Source organism: Calliopsis andreniformis, chromosome 2, assembly GCF_051401765.1.
Source record: "Calliopsis andreniformis isolate RMS-2024a chromosome 2, iyCalAndr_principal, whole genome shotgun sequence".
Lineage (NCBI taxonomy): Eukaryota > Metazoa > Arthropoda > Insecta > Hymenoptera > Andrenidae > Calliopsis > Calliopsis andreniformis.
Genome location: NC_135063.1, coordinates 12351207 through 12372035, shown reverse-complemented (window position 1 = coordinate 12372035; position 20829 = coordinate 12351207). Strand labels below are relative to the sequence as shown.

Below are 20829 nucleotides of genomic sequence, written 5' to 3'. Positions count from 1 at the left end.
ATGAGAACAAGACATTATATTTTATTCACCAAATTTATTATTTGAACAGAGATGATAATTTACATGAGAAAATTTGAATAATGACCAACTCTGCTTACAGCCTTGATTTTTTTAAATAACTCTGTTAGAAGTATTACTTTTTTTATTTTTTAAAATGTTTCTTGGAATAATAAATAATTAAAGATTTAATTGATTTAATATATTGTAATTAGTATAATATTAGTAATTAGTATTTTGTTAATAAGTTAAATTTTTTTATTTTAATGACAAATTTGACATAGATGGGTAGCAACGCCGTATGATTAGAGAAGCGTATTATCAAATTTAAAGTTCGATAACATTTGACACTACGATCATAATTCCGGAAGTAGCTCTAGCGCGTAGCATTGAATATGCACAATTTGTTTAATTTTCTCACCAAAGATTTTGTTTATGAGATAAGGATAGTCGGCTACAAATATGCAATATAATAATCACTGAATTTTATTAGATTATGATATCAAGGCTAGTAATGGAATTAAAAAATGGGTCAGGGAAGTTTACTAATTAATAATTTATTGAAAAGAGCATAATAATCTCTCGATTGTTGGACGGATTATGACAATTTGAAGGCACTTCGTTTACATTATGCAACTAACTTCGAGTATTAGTAGTACAAATATTTAACAAGTACTTTACAATCTTAACCTGAAGTTTGATTATTAGATTTCATTTGATTTTATCATATATATAATCGATATCTCGTATAAAATTCGTGATGTATGTCTTTAATGGCAGATTTCCTCCATGATAATTTTTATATTCTAAAACGGGAATATATAGATCAAGTATAATTTCGTGTTAAATGGAAAGACATTGGAATAATTATTGTTAGTACCTTACATGAACGTTTGATCGTGTTGTTCATGAATCATTGTTGCTCGTCGAGATTGAACCAAACCACTTTGTCTATTATACAATTCTCTGACCAAATTGTCCTTTTCTTGTTCCAGTAACGCTATCCGCTGACTCTTTTTACTAACTTCCTGTTGTGGAATTGTTAATTAGTAGAATACATTTTTTTTTTATACAGTTCTTTTTTAACTTACTTCTGTTAGCCTATGATTCTGTTGCTTTAGCCTGGAAAGCATATCTTGCTGAAGTTGTGTAGAAGTTGGAGTGCTAAGAAATGCAAGATTCATGTGAAGTGGAAGACCACCACGTTCCCAGCTACTTATCAATGCAGCCAGATGTCTATTGACTTCCAACACTCTTGCTCTTTGTAATTCTAAACGTTCTTGCTGCGCTTCTGTCCACTGTTCCTGAAGAAATAAAGAAATCGTTAATACAACAGCTTTATATCAATTATATAAAGTAAAAATAAAAAATTCGATACCACGTGAGATCCCATACGTCCGAGATGTTTGATTTTTTCTTGTGTGGCAGAGATTTGCTTCAAATACCATTCCCTTGCTTTGTCAACTGCAGCTAGTCCTTGCAGTAATACATCTTTTTCTTGCTCAATTTGTTTCATTCTTTTCATCTAAAATCAAAATAATTTCCATTAGTTTCATTTCATGAAAATTGAAAAAGGCTTCCCAACTATGTAATCTATAACAATATCATATAAAATAATATTTTATCATAAGCTATCTTAGAATTATTTAATATACAGCATATAGTTATTTATTATATTAATAATCAAAAGATTTCATGCATACTCCAAACCAGTCACCAATTGTTAGTTGGGAATCCTAAAGGAAAACATCTTTACCATATTATAATCAATACCATTCTGCAAGGTATGACGTCTAGGCTCTCTACGTCGATTCAGTGGCTTCTTAGATTGAAGACCAACTTGGTTGTTTTGCAAGTCAACTGCTTTACCATCTCCCAATGCTCGAGTTGATCTCAATAATGTTCTAGTATCTGTTCTGTAGTTTGTTGGTAATCGTCGTTTTTCTAGAGCTTTATCATCATTCATTAATAAACCCATTTGCCAGTTTTGTAGTACAGTTCGAATTTCAGATTTATCAAAATTTCTGTCAGAAGTAATAGTTCTAGCTTCTAATGCAGCACCAGTTCGAGGAGGTTTTGGAGGTCCATAAGCTTTATTTAGTTTTGATTCAGCTCCACTTCTTCCATCCATTAGTTCTAACTGTGCATTAGCATCTTTACGTCCTGCTAATAATTGTGGCATACTTAAGGTACGTTGCTGAGATATGGCATTATTTGGCCTTATGGTTGCAGTATTTGGAGATGTCCATTGTGTCTTATTTTGATTATCAGGGATAAGAATTGGTGCAGATGGTGGTCTATTTGGTTGACCATCATGTTTTTTAGAATCTGATTCAGCCTGAATTTGCAACAAACAAATCTTAAGACCTGTGCAAAATCTTTCAAAAGACAATAAACCATTGGGTGGAGTAACTTTTTTAAGGCTATCTAAAACACCTTTCGGAAGACCCTGTGTTCCATCATCTTGCCATCTGCCTTCAATATCAGAAAACTTAACAAAGCCAGTATTTTGATCATCCATTATATCAAAGAGTGTACGCATAGCAGTAACAAAATGTTTTGGTAATCCATCAGCGCCAGATATTTGTATTTGTGCCATGTTTATATACAAATATGATTAAAGTATTATCAAGGCACAATATATTCATTTAAATATTCTAAATTTATACATTATTTCCTCAGCAGTGAGAGATACAACAACACTATCTCTTTCACGAACCGCTCGCTGAATTAGTCATTGTTCCATTCACCTGACAAATGTTCCTTCTTTTGCTTAACATTTGTTAATACGTGTTATTAAATTATCAATCGAATTCTCATTAACGAAGTCAACTACCTTTTTATATATATTTCCCTTTCTATACCTTGTCAATACAATCAACAATCTTCTTCAACTAACCTCTTCGAACCGTTAATTACATGCAACTAAATGTGAACACAACAGATGGGACAGGTGTGTCGAACGATTACGAAGTGCAACCGGCTCAAAGAATTTGTGCCACACTACTACAAACGCAGAAGAGTCTCCAGAAGAGGGCAGTCTTTAACAGGGATTGACAGTATCAACAATACTCTGTCGGTATTTTACCTTCTCTTACGACACCTGGTATCTGTAATGGAAACTAATTACGTATACAGTGACAGGTAATAAAATTGTAATGAACAGGTATTAACAATCTTAAAATCAAGCTCGAAGTTCAAGGGATGCTCTATTTTCTAAATTTCAATCGCTCGAATTCCCCTCTCCAACTGAATAATAAAAATGAAGATAATCAAGGCCTGATTAATTAAAATTCCATTTTATTCATATCATACTTTTGACCCCGCAAACATATAAAATCATTACGTTCACTATCAAATATAACCTTATCTCGCCCAAAACTCTTCTGATTATTTTAAGAAAACCAAGAGTCTCGACGCATGCGCGCTGGAACGTCGTCACGCTCGAGGAGCTTCAGCTGCGCGCGCACTTCGGCGCGACTCGCGGCTTTCAGGAAAAAATTGAACGTACCGCTCGCCAGTAATCCGTGAGGCTTCCAGCGATTCGTCAGGTGAAACTCCGTGACAGTCTTAAATCACTCCTCGTTCACCACTAACAATACCCACAGCCCGTGTCGTTCACCAAAGAATCACCAACGATCCAAATCAAACCTTCCACAATCGTATCGGTTAGCTGTCACCTACCACCTCACGTCGCCTAACTTCTCGCGCAACCTTGCTCGCGGCAGAAGAAAAGCGACGTCGCAAGAACAATGGATATCAGTCGGCTGTGAGCCGCGTAGCGAGTCGGATCGCTTGACTCTCTCAGGGAACCAAATGCCTCGCGCAAGGTGTCCATCGCCGTCTCGAAGACACTGATCGTCGCCTCGACATTGGAAACTCGCGAACATCGTCTCGCGCGTGCGGGCATCGCCGAGCAAGTGACATCTAGAAACTAGAATAGAAGCAGCGGCGCAAGGCCACGTGATAGCGAGGGAATTCTCGCGCAAGAAACGTGACAGGCTCGGGAAACAAACGGACGAGACGATTGGACGTGTTTTCCTGACGCGAAACGATACGTCTCTCCTCTGTTCCCAGAGAACAGAGAAGCGTGACTTCCCCTCGGGAGACGCGCAGTGAAGTTGCCTCGGTGGATGCCATTGACCGCCATATTCAGGACAATCCGAGATACAGTTTCGAAAAAAAGTTGGGTACGGCGAAGTGACAAGGGCGTCGAAAGGTTAAGGATCGGGTCGTCGAACGTGGCACGCGTGGAAATTCGCGAGACGGATAGGGCGGGCTCGTAGAGATGGAGTTCAAGTTCAATATAAATAAACTGTTACCCAGGAAGATCAACAAGGTCACGCACACCCTCGTCCCTGAGGACTTCAAAGGCGATCGTCGCGAATTACAGTGAGTACCTCTTAATTACCATTTCGATCTTTCATCAATTCATGGAATTTGTAAACTGTGGATATTTGCGTGCGTGGGTAAAGTATACCCAAATAAGCAAAAAATATGGAAGTATTGTGATAAAGTTAGATGGAATATATAGAAGGAACTTTTAAGGTGTTTTTCAGCTAGAATTTGTGAGCAAAAAATTATTTTTATACACTCCCATGTAGCACAGAGAAGTCTTAAAAAATATTCGTTCTTAAAGCCGCCCAAATTAAGTCTACAAGACGTTCAAGCATAAAATAGACGTAAAATAGACGTCTTCAAGACCTTTTAAAGATGTCGTGTGCTGCTGGGCTGATACATATTTAAATCTACTTTAGAATAGTCTTGTAGACGTACCATTCAATATTTTCACAATTTTCAGCAGAATTTTACGAACCCAATCGTATCCAGAATTTTTCGCACTTAATTATTTCTATGAAAAGATTCACCTCTTCTTAAGAAACACACTGTTTCGAGTTCTCTCGCTTTTGAAATATCTATGCATTTATACAGTATGAAAAATACGTATCTATCTAAGTAACTATGATCTATCTTATTTAAGCTGCTACTATTAAGAGTTAAAATTGAATTCTCTGAGAAACACGTACACCAATTGATTCCTTCGGTCTAAAAGCGTGCGTCAAACAGAAAATAAATGTTGACCAATCCATTGGACATCGAGTTCGCGTGAATTCTTCGTGTCGGTTACGGTAACGAGAAGAGCAGATCTGCCGTAAGAGGTTAATTATCGTGATCGTTATCTTCAAGGTTAAATTGTAACGTGTACCATGCACTGTACTTTCACTTGCCGCCGATGACACCGAGTACAGTGAATCGAAGCTGTTCTTGCGTCTCGACGACTTCCTGGAACATAATCGGTTCCCTCTGCCTTCGACGTAAATAAACTGTGCACGACGCGTCTCGGGCACGTTGACACTGTCGCACTGGCCGATATTACCGGTAAATCGATGGCGAAAGTAAATGTCAATGAAACAGACACACGCGTTGGCGTGGCGCGGATACCTTGCTGCTATTCAATGCGACGATCACGATTTTTGCAACACCTGTAAACGTGAGAATTGTGTTGTTAGACTTCATTTCTATGCATTTATGGGATATTTTAATATGAGAAATACACGATTCGTATGAACAGGTAAAAATATGCAAAATACTGCAACTTAGGTTAAGCGCAGTTTAGGTGATATCGAAAGGGTGAAATGAATCTTCGGTTAAGTTAACCCTTTTACGCACAATTTTCTGTTGCGATATCTTCGCTGCCTATCTGGAACGAAAAAGTACCTTAAACTGCCAGTCACGCAGCTTCCGTTCACTGAACATGGATCCATCACGCGATGGTGCGTGATCGGTTACTTGTGAAAAAGCCTCATCTCGCGTTGGCGCGTGATCGGCAGTGAAAGTGTAATGACAAGTGCGCAAGTCAGATTCGTTAAAAATGTGGAAGGGTTAAGCTTCGTTTCTCTAATTGTATTTAAGAAAATAGGAATTTGCATAAACGTCTGTCTTCTAGTTATCGTGTGTCTTAACGCCAAGCAGAAAGTGGATGAAGTTATCTTTCCTATTTTAATTTTTGCACTGATACTAATAGTTTTAAGGAATAATATAGAGTATGAATATCCAGCTGGACATAGCTGTATAGGTTAGACAAAGACACCTAAAGTTTTTTACGTATTTTGCATATAATGATTGTAATGAAACTCTGTGACCAATTATTTCTTAACTATCTCTAGATTAATGGAGCGTGGCGTTGCACCTGTTAAGGACAAACTTATGTATACATTTCGATCGCCACGAAATGCGTAGCGTTGACGCGTGTCCGTGTGAGAGGTCGTTTGCTTAGTCAGTACTGAGTATTGACTTCGGGAAACCAGCCAGTTAACTTCTGATTCGCCTTTACTGCTGTTGATCATTTCAAATCCGAGGTTGCTCAGTGCAACTAACATTCCATTAGTCAACGTAATAATGGGTCTACGTAATAGCACGATGCACATTGCTGATTACGTTCCTAGCAGATTTGCACCCACTCACGAAGTCCTAACGAAGCACCAAGAATATCTACGAAGAAAAGTTACTGGATAGTTTTACGTATGGTTTTCATTAATTGATTCAGCACTTAATGGTTAATTTATGAAACTCTACAAATTCTGTAATTTTGTTCGTTGCAGCGATATTTTAGACATCACTTAAAATTGGCTAGTTTGCGTCATATGATCCTTTTCTAGCAGTAGAAGATAAGGCTCTGTTTATTCTTAAGGCCTTGGAGATACCATCAAGGCAAGAGACGATTATCTCAATACAAAAACCCAAGCGCAACTCGATCGATCGTCTTGCTCTTTTTTCAATGTGGGCTGGCGGTGGAGGGCGAGTGGGCGGCTGAAAATAATGCACTAGGAGACAAATTGCAGTTGGTCCTATGCCTCTCTCGTACGTCTTGAAAATTTCACGACCGCGAATTCAATGCCAAAGGACTTCGTTTAAAAATAGCAGTGACCCATTCGCGAGCTTCTCCAGATTTCGCCTTTGATGGCATAACCTTTTTTATTTTTATTTTCGTTTAAACATAGTTGACCCTTTCTTTACAATTGCAGAAAAAGCATACAATATACGAATTATGATTAAGGCTAAGGACTAAGAAGCTAGGGAATTAAAAAAAAACTAAAAAAGAACGAAGGAACTAAGAATATAAAAATAATTCTTTTTATAATAAGTTTGTTTTCGATTATAGCTGCAATTTTAGAACATTTGAAGTTGAATTAGGGTGTATAGGTTTCGTAACTTTGAACGTTTGTAAATTCTCGAGCGATGACTCGTTCGCGGAAGTCTATGATGAAATTGTGCCGCGGTTGTTCGCCCTGTTCCCCTGCTGATTGCGACGATACAGTCAATGATTATCACCTTTCCCCTTCATGATACGCATTTCACGGTGGATATAGTTTAATGCACAGTATAGAGTTTCATTACGAGGCACAGTGGATCATGAAAGCAATCGAAACAGCGAGGAGACTTTTTGATAGGTTATGTCTAAAAGATAGACCATTAGAACTTTTCTAAAAAAGTTTTCAGGTTATAAAAGTTCCGTTCGAAATAGAGAAAAAAGATTCTAATGTAAATGAAACTTATAAAATATAACGAAACAATTTTTCTGGAACAGGAATAGATATTTTGTTCATCAATAGTAAAAAAGTTCTCAATATTAAAAAAATTTTTTACGACTACCAGTCATTTTTTATTCTCTTCTTTTTTTAATTTTAGTATATAATGCTTGATAATTTTCAGCGAAACTATTCTATGATATTTCATAGTTAATTTAATAGCATGCAGGTTAAAATGGCTTGGACCGGAAATTGAACAACGATTTCTCTCTCTGTAATTTAGTAGAACACGATCCACGTAAACTATGGGGCTACCACGTAGAATATACCTAAGTACATGCAACGATCTCCCCTACTATCGCAGGATACATTAAGTGTGCTAATTTAAATCTCGACTGCATTGTTAAAGCTAAGCGTATGTATACCAGCAAGTAGCCACTTGTAATCGTTTCTAATTGCTTCATAAAAAATGGTAATGTCCTGCTATATAATGTACAATAGCAAATTGATTTTATAATTTTTTAGTTTTCGATCGAAGCCAGGCATGTAATGAAAGGAACTAAGGAACAGTCAAGAACGATTTTCGCAGAGAAATTTATGGATATCTTAGATAACAAGTTTAATAATTTCACCATTGCGATTATTTGCATTTTCCATGCATTTACGCATTCAGGAATATTTTCCTTTCCTCGTGAAAGCAGCGTGAAACTCGAAATATTCTCTCGAGTCTCTCTTATTTCTCATTGATCGAATTACCCCGTGAGTTTTTCATTTTATTGCCCCTTAGCAGTGCTCGAGATTCGAGTTCTTAAATCAAACCTAATTAACGCAAGTTCGAACGTTCGCAGTCGACACGATAAAATATCGCTGATAAAACGTTAGCAGCGCTTTTAAATCTGCGGTATTTTGCACTTTTGATAAGAATTCATTTTTTCGTTTATCACATCGAGTGAAAATTGCTTATACAGTTTCAGTTTCTTAAAATTCTTACAGCTTGTATACAGGGCGTTTCCAAACGTGGGACATTTTTGGATAGATCCTACATACCTAGGCAATGAAAATAATTCATGTGGACTCACGTCTGGAAACGGATAGTTCTTGAATTACATGCTGTTTTATTACCATAATAGTAAAGATATAGTATTGCACATCTCGTGACAAACGAAGTGTCCTTTAGAATCGAAACGCTCACGTGGCGCTCAATGATCCATCATCCTTCGCCACTGTTTCAATGTCCTTTGCTAACATTCCGACGTTAAGTTAATCCATCGCGATTTGCATTGCAAAGTAGCCTACTGGCTCGATTCCAGTTCCAGAATCAGGTCGAATCTCCTAACATACCAACCAACAGCGCAATGATCGATCCTAGTTATCCCAAACTAAAGTGTTTTCCAAGTAATAATTTCTATTAGAAAGAGAGAGTAAACGTAAAACTATGACTCCACTGAAAAAACTGAAGAAACTGAAGAAACTCTTAGGATGCAAATACATTACTGTCATCTCATGTGACTCACGTTACATATTATAGCAAATTTGTTTCATAGTATAGCGAAATAGATCTAAAACAAGGGAAAAACCTCGGCTCACCCTATGGATTTGCTATAATATGTGACGTGAAGCTGTACAGCTAGGAGCAAAGGAGTTAGAATCCAAAGTGTACCACGAAGTGAGTGGTATGGTTCTAAACTACGATTGTATTATAGAAACTTTCTACCTATCAGATTGCTGTTAATCATTCTCGTTTCTAATATCAGATAAATCGCCAGCCAATAAACAATATTGTTTTTCACGTTTTGTGCTCCGACTGATAGCATCTGGCTTAAACTCAGGTGCTACCAGCTGCATGTTCACGTTTTCACTAGCAGGCACGTGTGGTCGCGTGGCCAGAATCGAAAGAGCTGATCGTGGTGGCTGGACACGAAGAATTGCCTATTTCCATTTCAAAGTGTCTAGCTCGTGACAATCGATATGTTACCTGCGTCGACTATTCTTTACTCAATTCTCGTCTTCAAGACCTCAGGTATGCGGAACGAGAAAATACGCTAGACTCTGAAGCTGACATGAGTCAGACGCTAATTTCGGAGCGTCGATGCATAATCGGATTGTGCGACCGATTTATGGAATTATTGTTTGGAAAAAAACAGATTGTGTTTGGTGCAGAGTGGGTTGAGTGAAGGTTTGAGGACAAAAATTAAATCTTAGTTTCCTGTAATCCATTTAGAAATGTTGTAATAATTGAATCTAGTGAGTTGAAGAACAGTGCTAGTCCAAAATAATAATAAAAAAGAATATCTGTTGCTCTTAAAATAGGTAGTACAATATAGATTAAGAAGTAGATCAATTTCATTGGCAAAAAATTAAAATTTTGGTATCTAAAGCATAATATAAAAATTATAATGTTTCTAATATTTTCATGCTTGATGTGTTTGGAAAAATCTTATCTGAGTAATGAAAAAGGACTTGATCCTTTAAAGGAAGTTTGTCAGTCTTATTTCTAAAGGCTCTGAAGCCTAGTGCTTACGTATTTCTCTAAAAAGCGATGACAAAGTAAATCGATTACAAGGAAAAAGTGGAAAAAGGAGAGGGCCGAAAGTGGAGCAGTTGTTTCGTGCTATTTAAGTAGTAAACCGCAGCTCACAGAAGCTTACGACAGCGCTAATAAATGACAGTCTGATCGAGGTCAAACTGTTGATGGTCTGCCCTCAAACTTCGCTATGAATATTTTGTGAACAGTTGTAAAAATTTATAGCAGAAAAACTTGCCACTGGTAGAAGCACTTAAAATGAGAAGTGAAGAAAAAAAGGGGCGAATGAATAAAAAAGAAATTTTTTGTTACAGCGAATGTCAGAGGCAGCTGAGCAGAATTCTGGACGACATGGGCGAGGCTTCAGCAAGGGCCCAAGGTCTGAACAAGCCAATAACCAGCTCCCTAAAACTGCGAGACACGGACCATATAGTTTATTTACTGGTGGATAACGAAGCTAATAAGTGAGTTCAAGTTTTGACACTGATAAATACTCATAACTAACAATAAGGAATTTTACAGTAAAATAATTTATCAAGACTATTATTTCTTCTAAGCTATAACCAATAACTAGATCTAAACTAGTCCTAGTTAACTCAGTGTTTGACCCAATTATTTAAAAAATTTCTCCAGGAACTGTAGCATTGGACATTAGTTGACTTCCTCTGAAAGCTCACTTGAAAAAAAATTCAAGCCTAAATCAAGCACATGGAATGGTATAATCTGTTCTTCACACCCCAAAAGAATTCTTCAGAGCATTGGTACTCGAGTGACATGCTCGATTTAATCGAAACAAAAGCGTGAGTGAGCGGCTGTGAACTGGCAGCGGTCCCTCTTAAAAAATGTAACCCGAAGCCGAGCAGCGAGCGGAAAGGAAGCTGTATTTCCCAGGATAAGGGGTTTCGTAGCGTGCAAAATGGTCGGGTGGATCGATATGTCGTGTCTGGTGTCGCCTCGGCTGCAGAAAGTCTCGGTTTTCCTATCCTCGCAGAATCCTACCGCGAGAGATGTAAATGACCCTCGAGTATCTGTGTTTACATTAGTTGCTTCTTATCCAGAGCTGCCTTATGAGGGAACTGCATAATAAGGGAACTTTGGCAACACGAAAATTCTGATTTTATTATTGAGCAATTTTTATGCCTAGCCACAGTTCGATTCTTCAGGGTGAAAACATCTCTTAGAGGTGGATAAGTGTTTCTCTATTTATCTATAGATATGTCTTTAAAACTATAGTAGCTATGAAAAAATTGTTCAGTGCTTTTTCAATGTCTCCAACAAGTTTGCAAAGTTCCTAAACAATGGGGACTTTCTGGTTGCCAAAGACCCTTCTAAAAGAATTAATACAGTGTATCTAGTATCTACACGTTCTAGAGTAATGTTTGCCCTATACAGACGCAGACACTGGCGTCATTAAATTCTATTACGATACAGGTAATTAATTGCTTGGAGTAGGCGTCTTCGTGACTACACAGATTTATGCAAGATAAGAGACTACTGCGTCCGTTTACACGGTGCATTATAACGGTCGATCTTGGATAGTGTTGATAGATCAAGAAGCCAGATAGCGTGGCTCACACGTGAAAATCTGTAATCCATTTGGCCTAATCAGTGTTCCAAGTATCGCCAGTCACCGAGAACAGTTTTTGGCTTCGTTTTTATCTACTCAAGATCGCAGATCCACCTGTAAACTAGTCTCAGGAAACCAAATTCCTATATAGGCAACCAGAAGCCACTGCACTCTGTCAAAGATGATCCCAGTGAGTCAGTTCCACCTAAATTCGGAAGTCGTTTCGCATTCCATGGTTCTCGAGCAGGAACTAGCAGAGTGACAGGATAGAATTCGAACAGTAATAGGAAGGGGTCTATTACTAAAAACAAGAACGATTCGATGACGAACGTGATCCAGTTAGCATAGCGTGTTATTAAGTTCTCTCGGAGTTACTCAGCCGTGTGCAGATGCACCGAGGCATCGTCCACTCTATCTACGTCCAACCGCATAGAACGTAGAACGGCTGGACCGCGAGTCGTGATTCATCGTCGCGTAATATTACAACCGTGCTGTATACGATTTTACAGCGGACTGGGCAGCGTGGTGGGTCTGCTGAAGACGGGGTCGAAGAATCTGTTCATGTTCGACGAGAACGGGGTCCATTATCAGCTGAAGCCCAGGTGCGTTCTGGACTTCTACGTTCACGAGTCGCGGCAGCGCATGGGCCTTGGGAATATCCTTTATCAGCACATGCTCTCTGTAAGTGATCCCCTGTTACTTATTTCAGCGCTGGGATAATAGAAGAGTACCTTAATAAAGGTACCCTAGTACTGAGACATTAGGAAAGTACTCCATTATTAAAGCAGTAGGAAAGTAGTCTAGTATTGGGACACTAAGAAAGTGCTCTAGTACTAAGACACTAGGAAGGTACCCTAGTATTTTAATACTAGTATTAAAGGTATCCTAGTAGTTTAATACTAGTATTAAAGGTACCCTAGTATTTTAATACTAGTATTAAAGGTACCCTAGTATTTTAATACTAGTATTAAAGGTACCCTAGTATTTTAATACTAGTATTAAAGATACCCTAGTATAAAATACTAGTATTAAAGGTACCCTAGTATTTTAATACTAGGGAAGTACCCTAGTATTAGGACACTAAGAAAGTACCCTAGTATTATGGCACTAGGAAAGTACCTTACTTAGTACTAGCATATTAAGAAGGTAACCTAGTACCTTTTCCTAAGTTTCCTAGTACCCTTTCCCTAAAGTACTTAAGAAAAAGAAATACTGTAAGAATTACTCTCTACTGTTAATTCCTACAGGAAAATCAGGGATAACTTCGCGAATGTGATGGAGGAAGGATTTCATGTATCAATTGGTTAGCGTAGGATTAATTTATAACAATCTCAAATGATATTTTTGCATCATCGATATTGAATAGTCCAGCCCAGTCTTTGATTATTTTTTAATTACAATTTATATAACAGAATATTTATTAACCCACACAAGTTGCTTACAGAGTCAACCCACGCAATTGATTCCCAGATTTAAAAGGAAATGTTATCGAGTTATATGTGATTATTTATCGCACACAACACTCGTGAGAATGTAGCATGAAGTGCACGAACGAATTGCCTAGAAATTATTTGCTTCCACGGCTAAAAACCCGCGCCTCTTGGACGAAACTGCTACCCACCCACGCAGAATGGAAATCGTGTCTGTGATGTAAATGAATCACGATTACTTCCTGGGTAAAAGCAGAAGGCTTCCCTGTGATCTTGATTTGAACTACTTCAATGGGAACCTTGCGTTACAGTGTTCCTTTGTTCAACTGAATCTTGTGAATAACTCAGCAGTAGAATAAGTTCACTTTTCCTCAATCAAAATTACCAATTTTTTACTCTAAATTATACTTATATAAATCATTAGTTTTCTGAATTTTCCCAAAAAACAAACCTACACAACTTTCATAGTAAACGATCTATTTGATAATGTTTCAGCCTACTGTTCGAACACTCTCGTGTGTCGTGGACTCGAAAATTAATACAGTGACTCGTAACTTTTTAGAAATGATCATTTCTCACGAAACGCAGGAAAACTTTGTTCAGTTCGCACATTTATGGTAGACAACGTAAACAGTTGTGAAGCACGACCTAATAAGCGTTAATTACGGAAAAGTACCGGTGCAGGCTGGCAATCGTAATAGATGAGAGCGTGCACGAGCCTACCAGGTGAATTCACGTGTCGCTAAGTCGACAGCACTTGCGGTGATTCTGACAAAAGTGCGCCGACCATATCAGAGCGAAGAAAAAAGATGTAGGATACGAACTACGGCCTGAGCATGGATTCCTTTCTTCAGTATTTTTTAATCTAAACGTGTTAAAACGTAGTGTGATTAATGACACATATTAACGTGAAATTAAGTCAGCAATCAGTGATTGCTAATGGCTGAATAATTAGTAATGATAATTGTAATTAATTGAATAACAAGATTGAAGCTGTTGCAATGAAAGGCTGTGATTAATCTAATACCTATTAATCATGAAATAATTATTAATAATAATAGTGATGTTGAGATCATTTTTTGGAAAATACATATTTAATAAATGATAAAATGAAGAAACAATTTTTTGCTGAGAACTGAAGAAAAGTAGAAGTATAGTTTCCTTTTAATGTAACTCATTTGAAAAATTTAGAACATTATAAATGCATCGCCCAAAAGATATGTTTTTTCCACAAGTTCAGTGCTCATTAAAAAAAATTATTTCACTGATTATATATCATTTTTTTGGGTACCCAACTCAATTGTTAAAATATTCTTAAAGTATTCATCTACGTGTTGCATCGATTTTATCTTTTTATCACCGTAGTGGTGTAATTATAACAACAGTCATTTCCTAACGCGTGCACGTAGCAATTACAAGTGGCCTTAATTTCCCTTTGTATCCCTCAATGTGGGCTGAAAGTAGAAATTATTTAAGTATTTCAATTTTCCCATCCGTTTCGGTAGAATATGAAAGTACGTCAGTCAGAACGATATCAGAATCATGTTATTTTCAGTACCGTTACAACTGCCAGTCTAAATGAAGGATTTCTTATTTTTCTGTGCAATGGGAATGGCACAAACCGGAACGTGTACGAGCCGAGCACAAAGCCAGACTTTAGGAAGAATAATGGCTAGCTTTTTCGATTTCTTTTCAGCCGACTTCTTGCGCGATCAATATTCATTTTCTCTTGTTCTTTGTGAAAGCTCTGGCATTCCTCGTTTTGGTATTAATGACAGAGAATCGAGTGTTATGAATCAAAATTGCATACTGTGGGTACAATCTTCTAATCACCAATTCCCTTGGTAACTGTACACATAACTGTCTTTTATTGAACGTGGTTCCATTTAACATCTGTTGCTTCCAATTTTTATGCTGCTTAAGGAGTATAATATGAATTAGAGGGCTGGTTTCACAACAAATTTTTTTGTGTGAAATTTGTAAAACGTAGAATTTTGTAAATATTCTGAACAGTGCCAAACCATTAATATTTATTAGGTGTTTTTTTATTGTATCACAGAACAATTTAGAATCTGTGACAATATAATCAAACATGCATGCAATGAAATAAAATATATCAGGAAATATATATCATGGTGTTAGAACTCTGAGTTTAGCCACTGATAAAAGACGATCTTAGTTTAAGCGTGCTTGAGATATATAGAAACAGGTTTCTGATATCTTCTGGTTGGTAATTACAAAAAGTTTCCAGAAATTCCAGTCCATCCCCCAGATAGAGTGCTCTTAATAGTAAATAGGCAGGGCAATAACACAAGAAATGTTCTAGAGTTTCCATCTGGTTCAAGGAGCATATAGTACGTATAGGTTTTATTAGTAGTATTGTTAATTTCAAGTCATGAATAATTTACATTGAAAGATTAGCGTGAATGCGAAGGGAGGTCACTGGAAACATTTCGTGCTGGGAAAAGTGCTTACGCGTAAGAAGTCGATTTCGTGACTACTACTCGATAAGAAAGAGCAGCCTACGGTGGCAAATTAGTGAAGGATCTTAAATAGGAGCGTGACCAAAGGTCGTTACGCGTGGGTGTTACGGTCGAAGGTAATAGAAAAGGTGACTGAACTCGTTCAAACTGTTTGTCTCGACAGTGTACATTTACAGCTGGCTTTACAACAGTATAAAAATCCTGATTCCTGAATCTTATTTCTGTATGAAGCTTGTTCCTTTTTCACGCGAACTTATTTCGATGGCAATCTTATCAACGTTGATAATATTTCTTTTTAATTTCCAGGAAGAAAATATTAGGCCTGTGAAACTGGCGATCGATAGACCTTCAGAGAAGTTCTTAGCCTTTCTGGACAAGTACTACGGTCTCTCGAAAATAATCCCACAGAATAATAAGTTCGTCGTCTTTCAGGGATTCTTCGATGACGGTGAGTCTTCTATTTCGATAAGATTTGAAAGAATTGCACGATTTAATTATAATTCGTAACAGAGGGCCTCGGCGTTAAGGAAGCACAATTAATTATAAAAAGTTTGTGAGAATGAAACGAAAGAATAGAAGACCTTCGTTCTCGCTACATCGTAAATCGCTTAAGCTTTGGGCTACGTTTCTCCAGCTCAAGCATAGGGAAACAAAGTTTGAAGAGTATAGCTCGTTAAACAATTCTCTCTCTAATTGGTTGCTCGTGAAGGTATCCATGGTTGCGTTTGTTAGCGACAACGCTGCAATTTTCTCTTATGTAAATAGATTTACTTAAATTCAGTCACGACTTTAAACATATTCAAACTAACTGAGCTATCGAGCTTTGAGCAGATTTGTATATTGAAAGGAGTCGGAAGCAGCATTTTTAGAGAAAGTGCTATTATCTTTTAGAGCGTATTGGAACAAGACACGTGCAACTTTCATTTAATTCCATCTGTCCATAATCACTATGCATCTCCATCTGCCTATAAGCAATTACCATTCGTTTGCATGCAACATAGCGCATTAATAATCCGTTCATTAAATGTGTATCGAAAAGGTGGTGTTATAAAAAGCAGACGTTCTCTTTTGCACAATGAAAGCAGTGGATAAAGAAATCCGAAAATTGAACGAAATCGGACACGTCTGTCTGGGTTTCAAGGTGTTTCCTGTAAAACTACAAGGTTGTCTGTGAACCCACTGTCGGTCTGGTTTTAAGTTCGAGGTACAAGAAAGGTGGAGCGAAGGTCAGCTCGTCTTATAATCGCGTCCTTCGTTCACGTTGCCCTAAATCGGTGATTCTTACCTGCAGAAGTATAAAATTGCGGTCAATGCTATCCTATCCACGATTAACTGCCCTATTATGCGATTCCCTGATCGATACAGAGCTGTCCTTAAACGATACACGCCCTAACTTGGTCTTCTGTCGATTATAAATGAACTGTTCCAATTTTCTTGACGGAGGTTACCATACAGCGGCAAATTGATGGCTTTGAGTCATAACATGTAGAGTCTGCTTCAAAGTTGAGTAGAAATCAATGAAGAATATTGATCTGGACTTAAGTGCTTCACCAGAAATTATTTTGTACCAATAAACCTATATTAATGAACGTTTCTATTTTAATGAATGAACTAATAATCATTTCTTGAGTTTGTATGAAATAAGACATAAGATATGATTTGTTTAGGATATAATTTCTTGTAATTTTAATTTACTGATATAGCTCTTTGTATATTATAGAACGCCAGGATGTGAGGGCAAACAGATACAGCTTGCCAGCTAAAGCAACAGTTGATCTTGGTGCACAGAGCACTGTTCACAATAATATTGGAAAAAGTAATTCTAGGTATGTAGATATTATTATGGTCCAGAACTTGACTAAGTGACTGGTTTAAATAAATTCATTTATTTTCAGTATGAATGGGATTCAGTATCCTCCATCTGTTACACGCAGTTCGTTCGGCAGATACGCTGCAGCACGACCGCCTTGTTCTATGGCGAATGTAAGTACAGAATTATAGGGAATCAGTACGTACAAGAAGCATGCTAAAACTCTTTCTATTAAAATGTGCCATACATAGTAATTGGAGCATAGTATATTCAAATAACTCTACTGTTCTCAAAAGAAATATTTCAAATATTTTTTTAATAACATTCGTCAGATTATAGATTTAATGAATACTAAATAATCAATGGAAATAACACGTATACTAATCTATTATCTTGAAATTTTTGATATAAATCAGAAAGTTTATCACCTAATACGTATTTCAAAATAAAAACGTGTACTCTAACACTTATGGTATCGCGTGACGCAACTAAAAACGCAGTAACGCTTTTTTCTAGATAATCCATAACACTGCTGTGCTTGGTCCATCCGCCGAGCGTACTGGGTGAGTAAAATCGAAAGATGTGATCATCCAGGTCGTTGAGCGATTTCGTGAACTGCTTAGATTAATTAAACTATTTTAGAGAAATGATTATAAATTATTACTAGTGTTCTCCAATAATTCGAATGTACGGTAATTCGTGAGAACACTTAATTCCTAGAATTCAAAATATAACTGGCTAGTGAAGCGATCATATATTAAAATTTTAAAACACTGATTGCTAAATGATTAAAGAAAGCCGAGTAATATGTTAATACTAAGTAAAAGCAGCTTTCATTATTTTTATGCTAAATGTGTGCACGCTATCTCTTGCCGGAACACATTTTAACGCGCGTCTAATATTTCTTAATCGATCCTGTTACTTAAACGCTTGAGTTTTAAATCAAAATTATCAAAACGAGTCTAACCGACTTAAAATTATTGTGCAATTATTTTATATTATTTATTAAGATCTCGATATCGAAGCGGTACCTTTTATTTTAATATTTATTTAACCATTTATGTGTAAGAAAATGGATCGTGTCTCTTAGTGTATCATGATTGTGTATTGTATTTAAAGATGTCGAACTGTGTTGTTCAGTGAACATAAAGCAATACTCGATAGTTAAAATATTGTAAATATAAAACTGAGACCCCTTTGCAACGTCTATTGTGAGTCGATGTATTGTAAAAATTTATAAAGATAATTTAAAAAAATCTTTGAAAGTATATGTACATACTAATCAATTTATAATACACGCTACAAAGGGTTCGATTTTTAGATAAGACAATTTAAAGTTCAAATGTTACTTAGTTTCCACTACATTTTTTTGACGCACAGACACTTGATTTACGGAAATCCATATTTTTCATTATATTAATTTGCGCATGTATGTGTATATGTACATTGTATTTATTTATTTTGACATACATACGATTATTTTCAACAGTCATTCGCACCTGTGCATACTAGTAAAAGATTTTCGTTGAACATCCAGCATGGACTTATATTTATTTCCTTTTCATTGACAGATATTAAGTGAACCCAAGTCCCTTGAAAGCACAAGCTCAATATTCCCAAAATCCTCTGCATATTGGCAACACGTTCCCTTTACTCTTATTTACAGAGTAAGTAATTTTATTTGTGTCACTCGCAAAAGCTATGGTCCCTGCATGACGTCCTTTCTGTTACATCACAAGTGTATCGCATTATCTTACTTTTCAATTGCAAAGGTATAAAATAAAAGGTGAAATATAAAAAGCGGAAATCACTGTTATTTTAATTTTCTTCTCTATTTAAAGTAACTTGAGTTTCAAATATTTTTTATAGAATCTTTTCAGAGAAGCACAGTAAATTAACACGTGATAGTACAAGATTCGGAACTGTAGTCACGGAATGCATGCTATTGTTACATAGTATGTTTCCACTACAACTTCATGGGAAGTTACATTTTCAGTGAAAACTCGAGTCCTCCGCCTGCTACACTGTCTAGACCAGAAAGGCCACGGTCATTAAGCCTTTATTCCGAAGAGGAACAGAAACAACGTACAAGCGAATTGTCTACGGTGCCAACACCTGCTTTGCCTGACCATCAACCGACTCCTTTGGCTACCATTTTACGAGAAACTGAGAAACCTGAAAAGAATATGAAACCTTCTCCCTCGTGTAGTCAAGAAGTAGCTGGTACTAATCAACACAGTCGATTGGATCTTAAATTTTACCATTCACCTTTATGGTAAAAGAACTAAAACACATGTACTTTTTTTTTAAAGACAATTATTTCTTATTTATTGACAGTCTCAAAGGCATTGCATTGGAAAATTAATTGCTTATGTGTACAAAATATTTGTGAGAAGATAAGTACTAACAAATTTCGTGATGAAAAAAATTACAGTAAAAACTGAAGTACGTTATGATAGAATTTAGTGACAAAAAAACTGTATGTTAGAACTAGACCTTCTTTTTCGTTTATGTTCAAGCAACAGTATGAACAGACAGTATTAGTGACCTTTACTTAATTTATGTATCATGAGACTGCACAAATGATAGGCAGTGTGGGAATTTTCTAATATGATAATCATAATATTTACAATTTGAAAAGCTAGATTTTGTTTAATGTAAAGTGAAATCATGTGAATGTTGTGTTGTCAGTATTTTTTTTTCTCTTTGATGTTTAATTATAGTCATAATATTAAATTAAATGTGTAGGTACAAAATATTCATCCAAGTAATTAATTTTGTCAGTTTATTTTCGCATATAACTATTGGATGTACCTTATTTTGGATTGTTTTACTTCTCAGATCGTAATTTTGCACACACAAAAATGAACTCAAATTGTAGTACACATATGATGTGTAGAATTCGTATATAAGCTGGCTTGTAATTTTATACGCGTCCAAAGATGTACAAGACGTTTTTCATATGCAAGTATAGTGATACATAAGTTCATTATATAAATGAACGTATCAATCCTGCTGTTCCTTTGGTAAACCGCAATTCCATCGCAATTTCATCCCGACGAATATTTCGTTAAAGCTAAAGATAGTTTTCGTAAATGGTAAATTTATCTGTCAGACTTTGAAAATTTTGTACTTTCTATTATCACACTTATAGAAACCAATGAACTTGAAATGGCGAGATATTAGACAAGCATAAAAGTGGAATCGTCGTTGTCAAAAGGGTAATATTACGTAACAAAGAAATAAAACAGTGAAAAATAAAATATTGCAGTTTATTTTACAGTTTAGTGACTTAGTTATCAGGTATAAACCATTTGTGTTCATATAGATTAATAAAAAATAGTTTGTGTATGTCAAACAATGTTTTCAATATTTTCCATCAACAGTCAGTAGTATTTAAAATTATAATACTATTATACATTGGTCTTTCGAATGTTTGACACAAAATCACAATAAAATACCGATTACCAAATATATATCTCTAAAATA

General features: G+C 36.3%; 2 protein-coding genes across 3 annotated transcripts; one reads left to right on the top strand and one right to left on the bottom strand.

Moving 5' to 3' along the window:
* Nucleotides 1–117: 117 nt before the first annotated feature.
* LOC143188223 (suppressor APC domain-containing protein 2) lies at nucleotides 118–3648 on the bottom strand. 2 transcript variants are annotated; one of them, XM_076392361.1, is made up of 6 exons: nucleotides 3509–3648; nucleotides 1754–3107; nucleotides 1376–1522; nucleotides 1089–1301; nucleotides 883–1025; nucleotides 118–803 (listed from the first exon to the last, which is right to left on the bottom strand). In XM_076392361.1, exons 2-6 carry the CDS (start codon nucleotides 2594–2596, stop codon nucleotides 797–799), a joined length of 1353 nt encoding a protein of 450 aa, XP_076248476.1. In that variant the 5' UTR covers nucleotides 2597–3107; nucleotides 3509–3648; the 3' UTR covers nucleotides 118–796. The 2 variants fall into 2 exon arrangements, with proteins under 2 accessions (XP_076248476.1, XP_076248477.1); XM_076392362.1 differs by lacking the exon at nucleotides 3509–3648 and having other exon boundaries at nucleotides 878–1025; nucleotides 1754–3450.
* LOC143188225 (alpha-tubulin N-acetyltransferase) lies at nucleotides 3577–20612 on the top strand. Its single transcript, XM_076392363.1, has 8 exons — nucleotides 3577–4389; nucleotides 10365–10514; nucleotides 12127–12298; nucleotides 15837–15978; nucleotides 17251–17356; nucleotides 17426–17513; nucleotides 17857–17903; nucleotides 19337–20612. The coding sequence occupies exons 1-8, from the start codon at nucleotides 4286–4288 to the stop codon at nucleotides 19617–19619; spliced, it is 1092 nt and encodes a 363-aa protein (XP_076248478.1). The 5' UTR covers nucleotides 3577–4285; the 3' UTR covers nucleotides 19620–20612.
* Nucleotides 20613–20829: the final 217 nt, after the last annotated feature.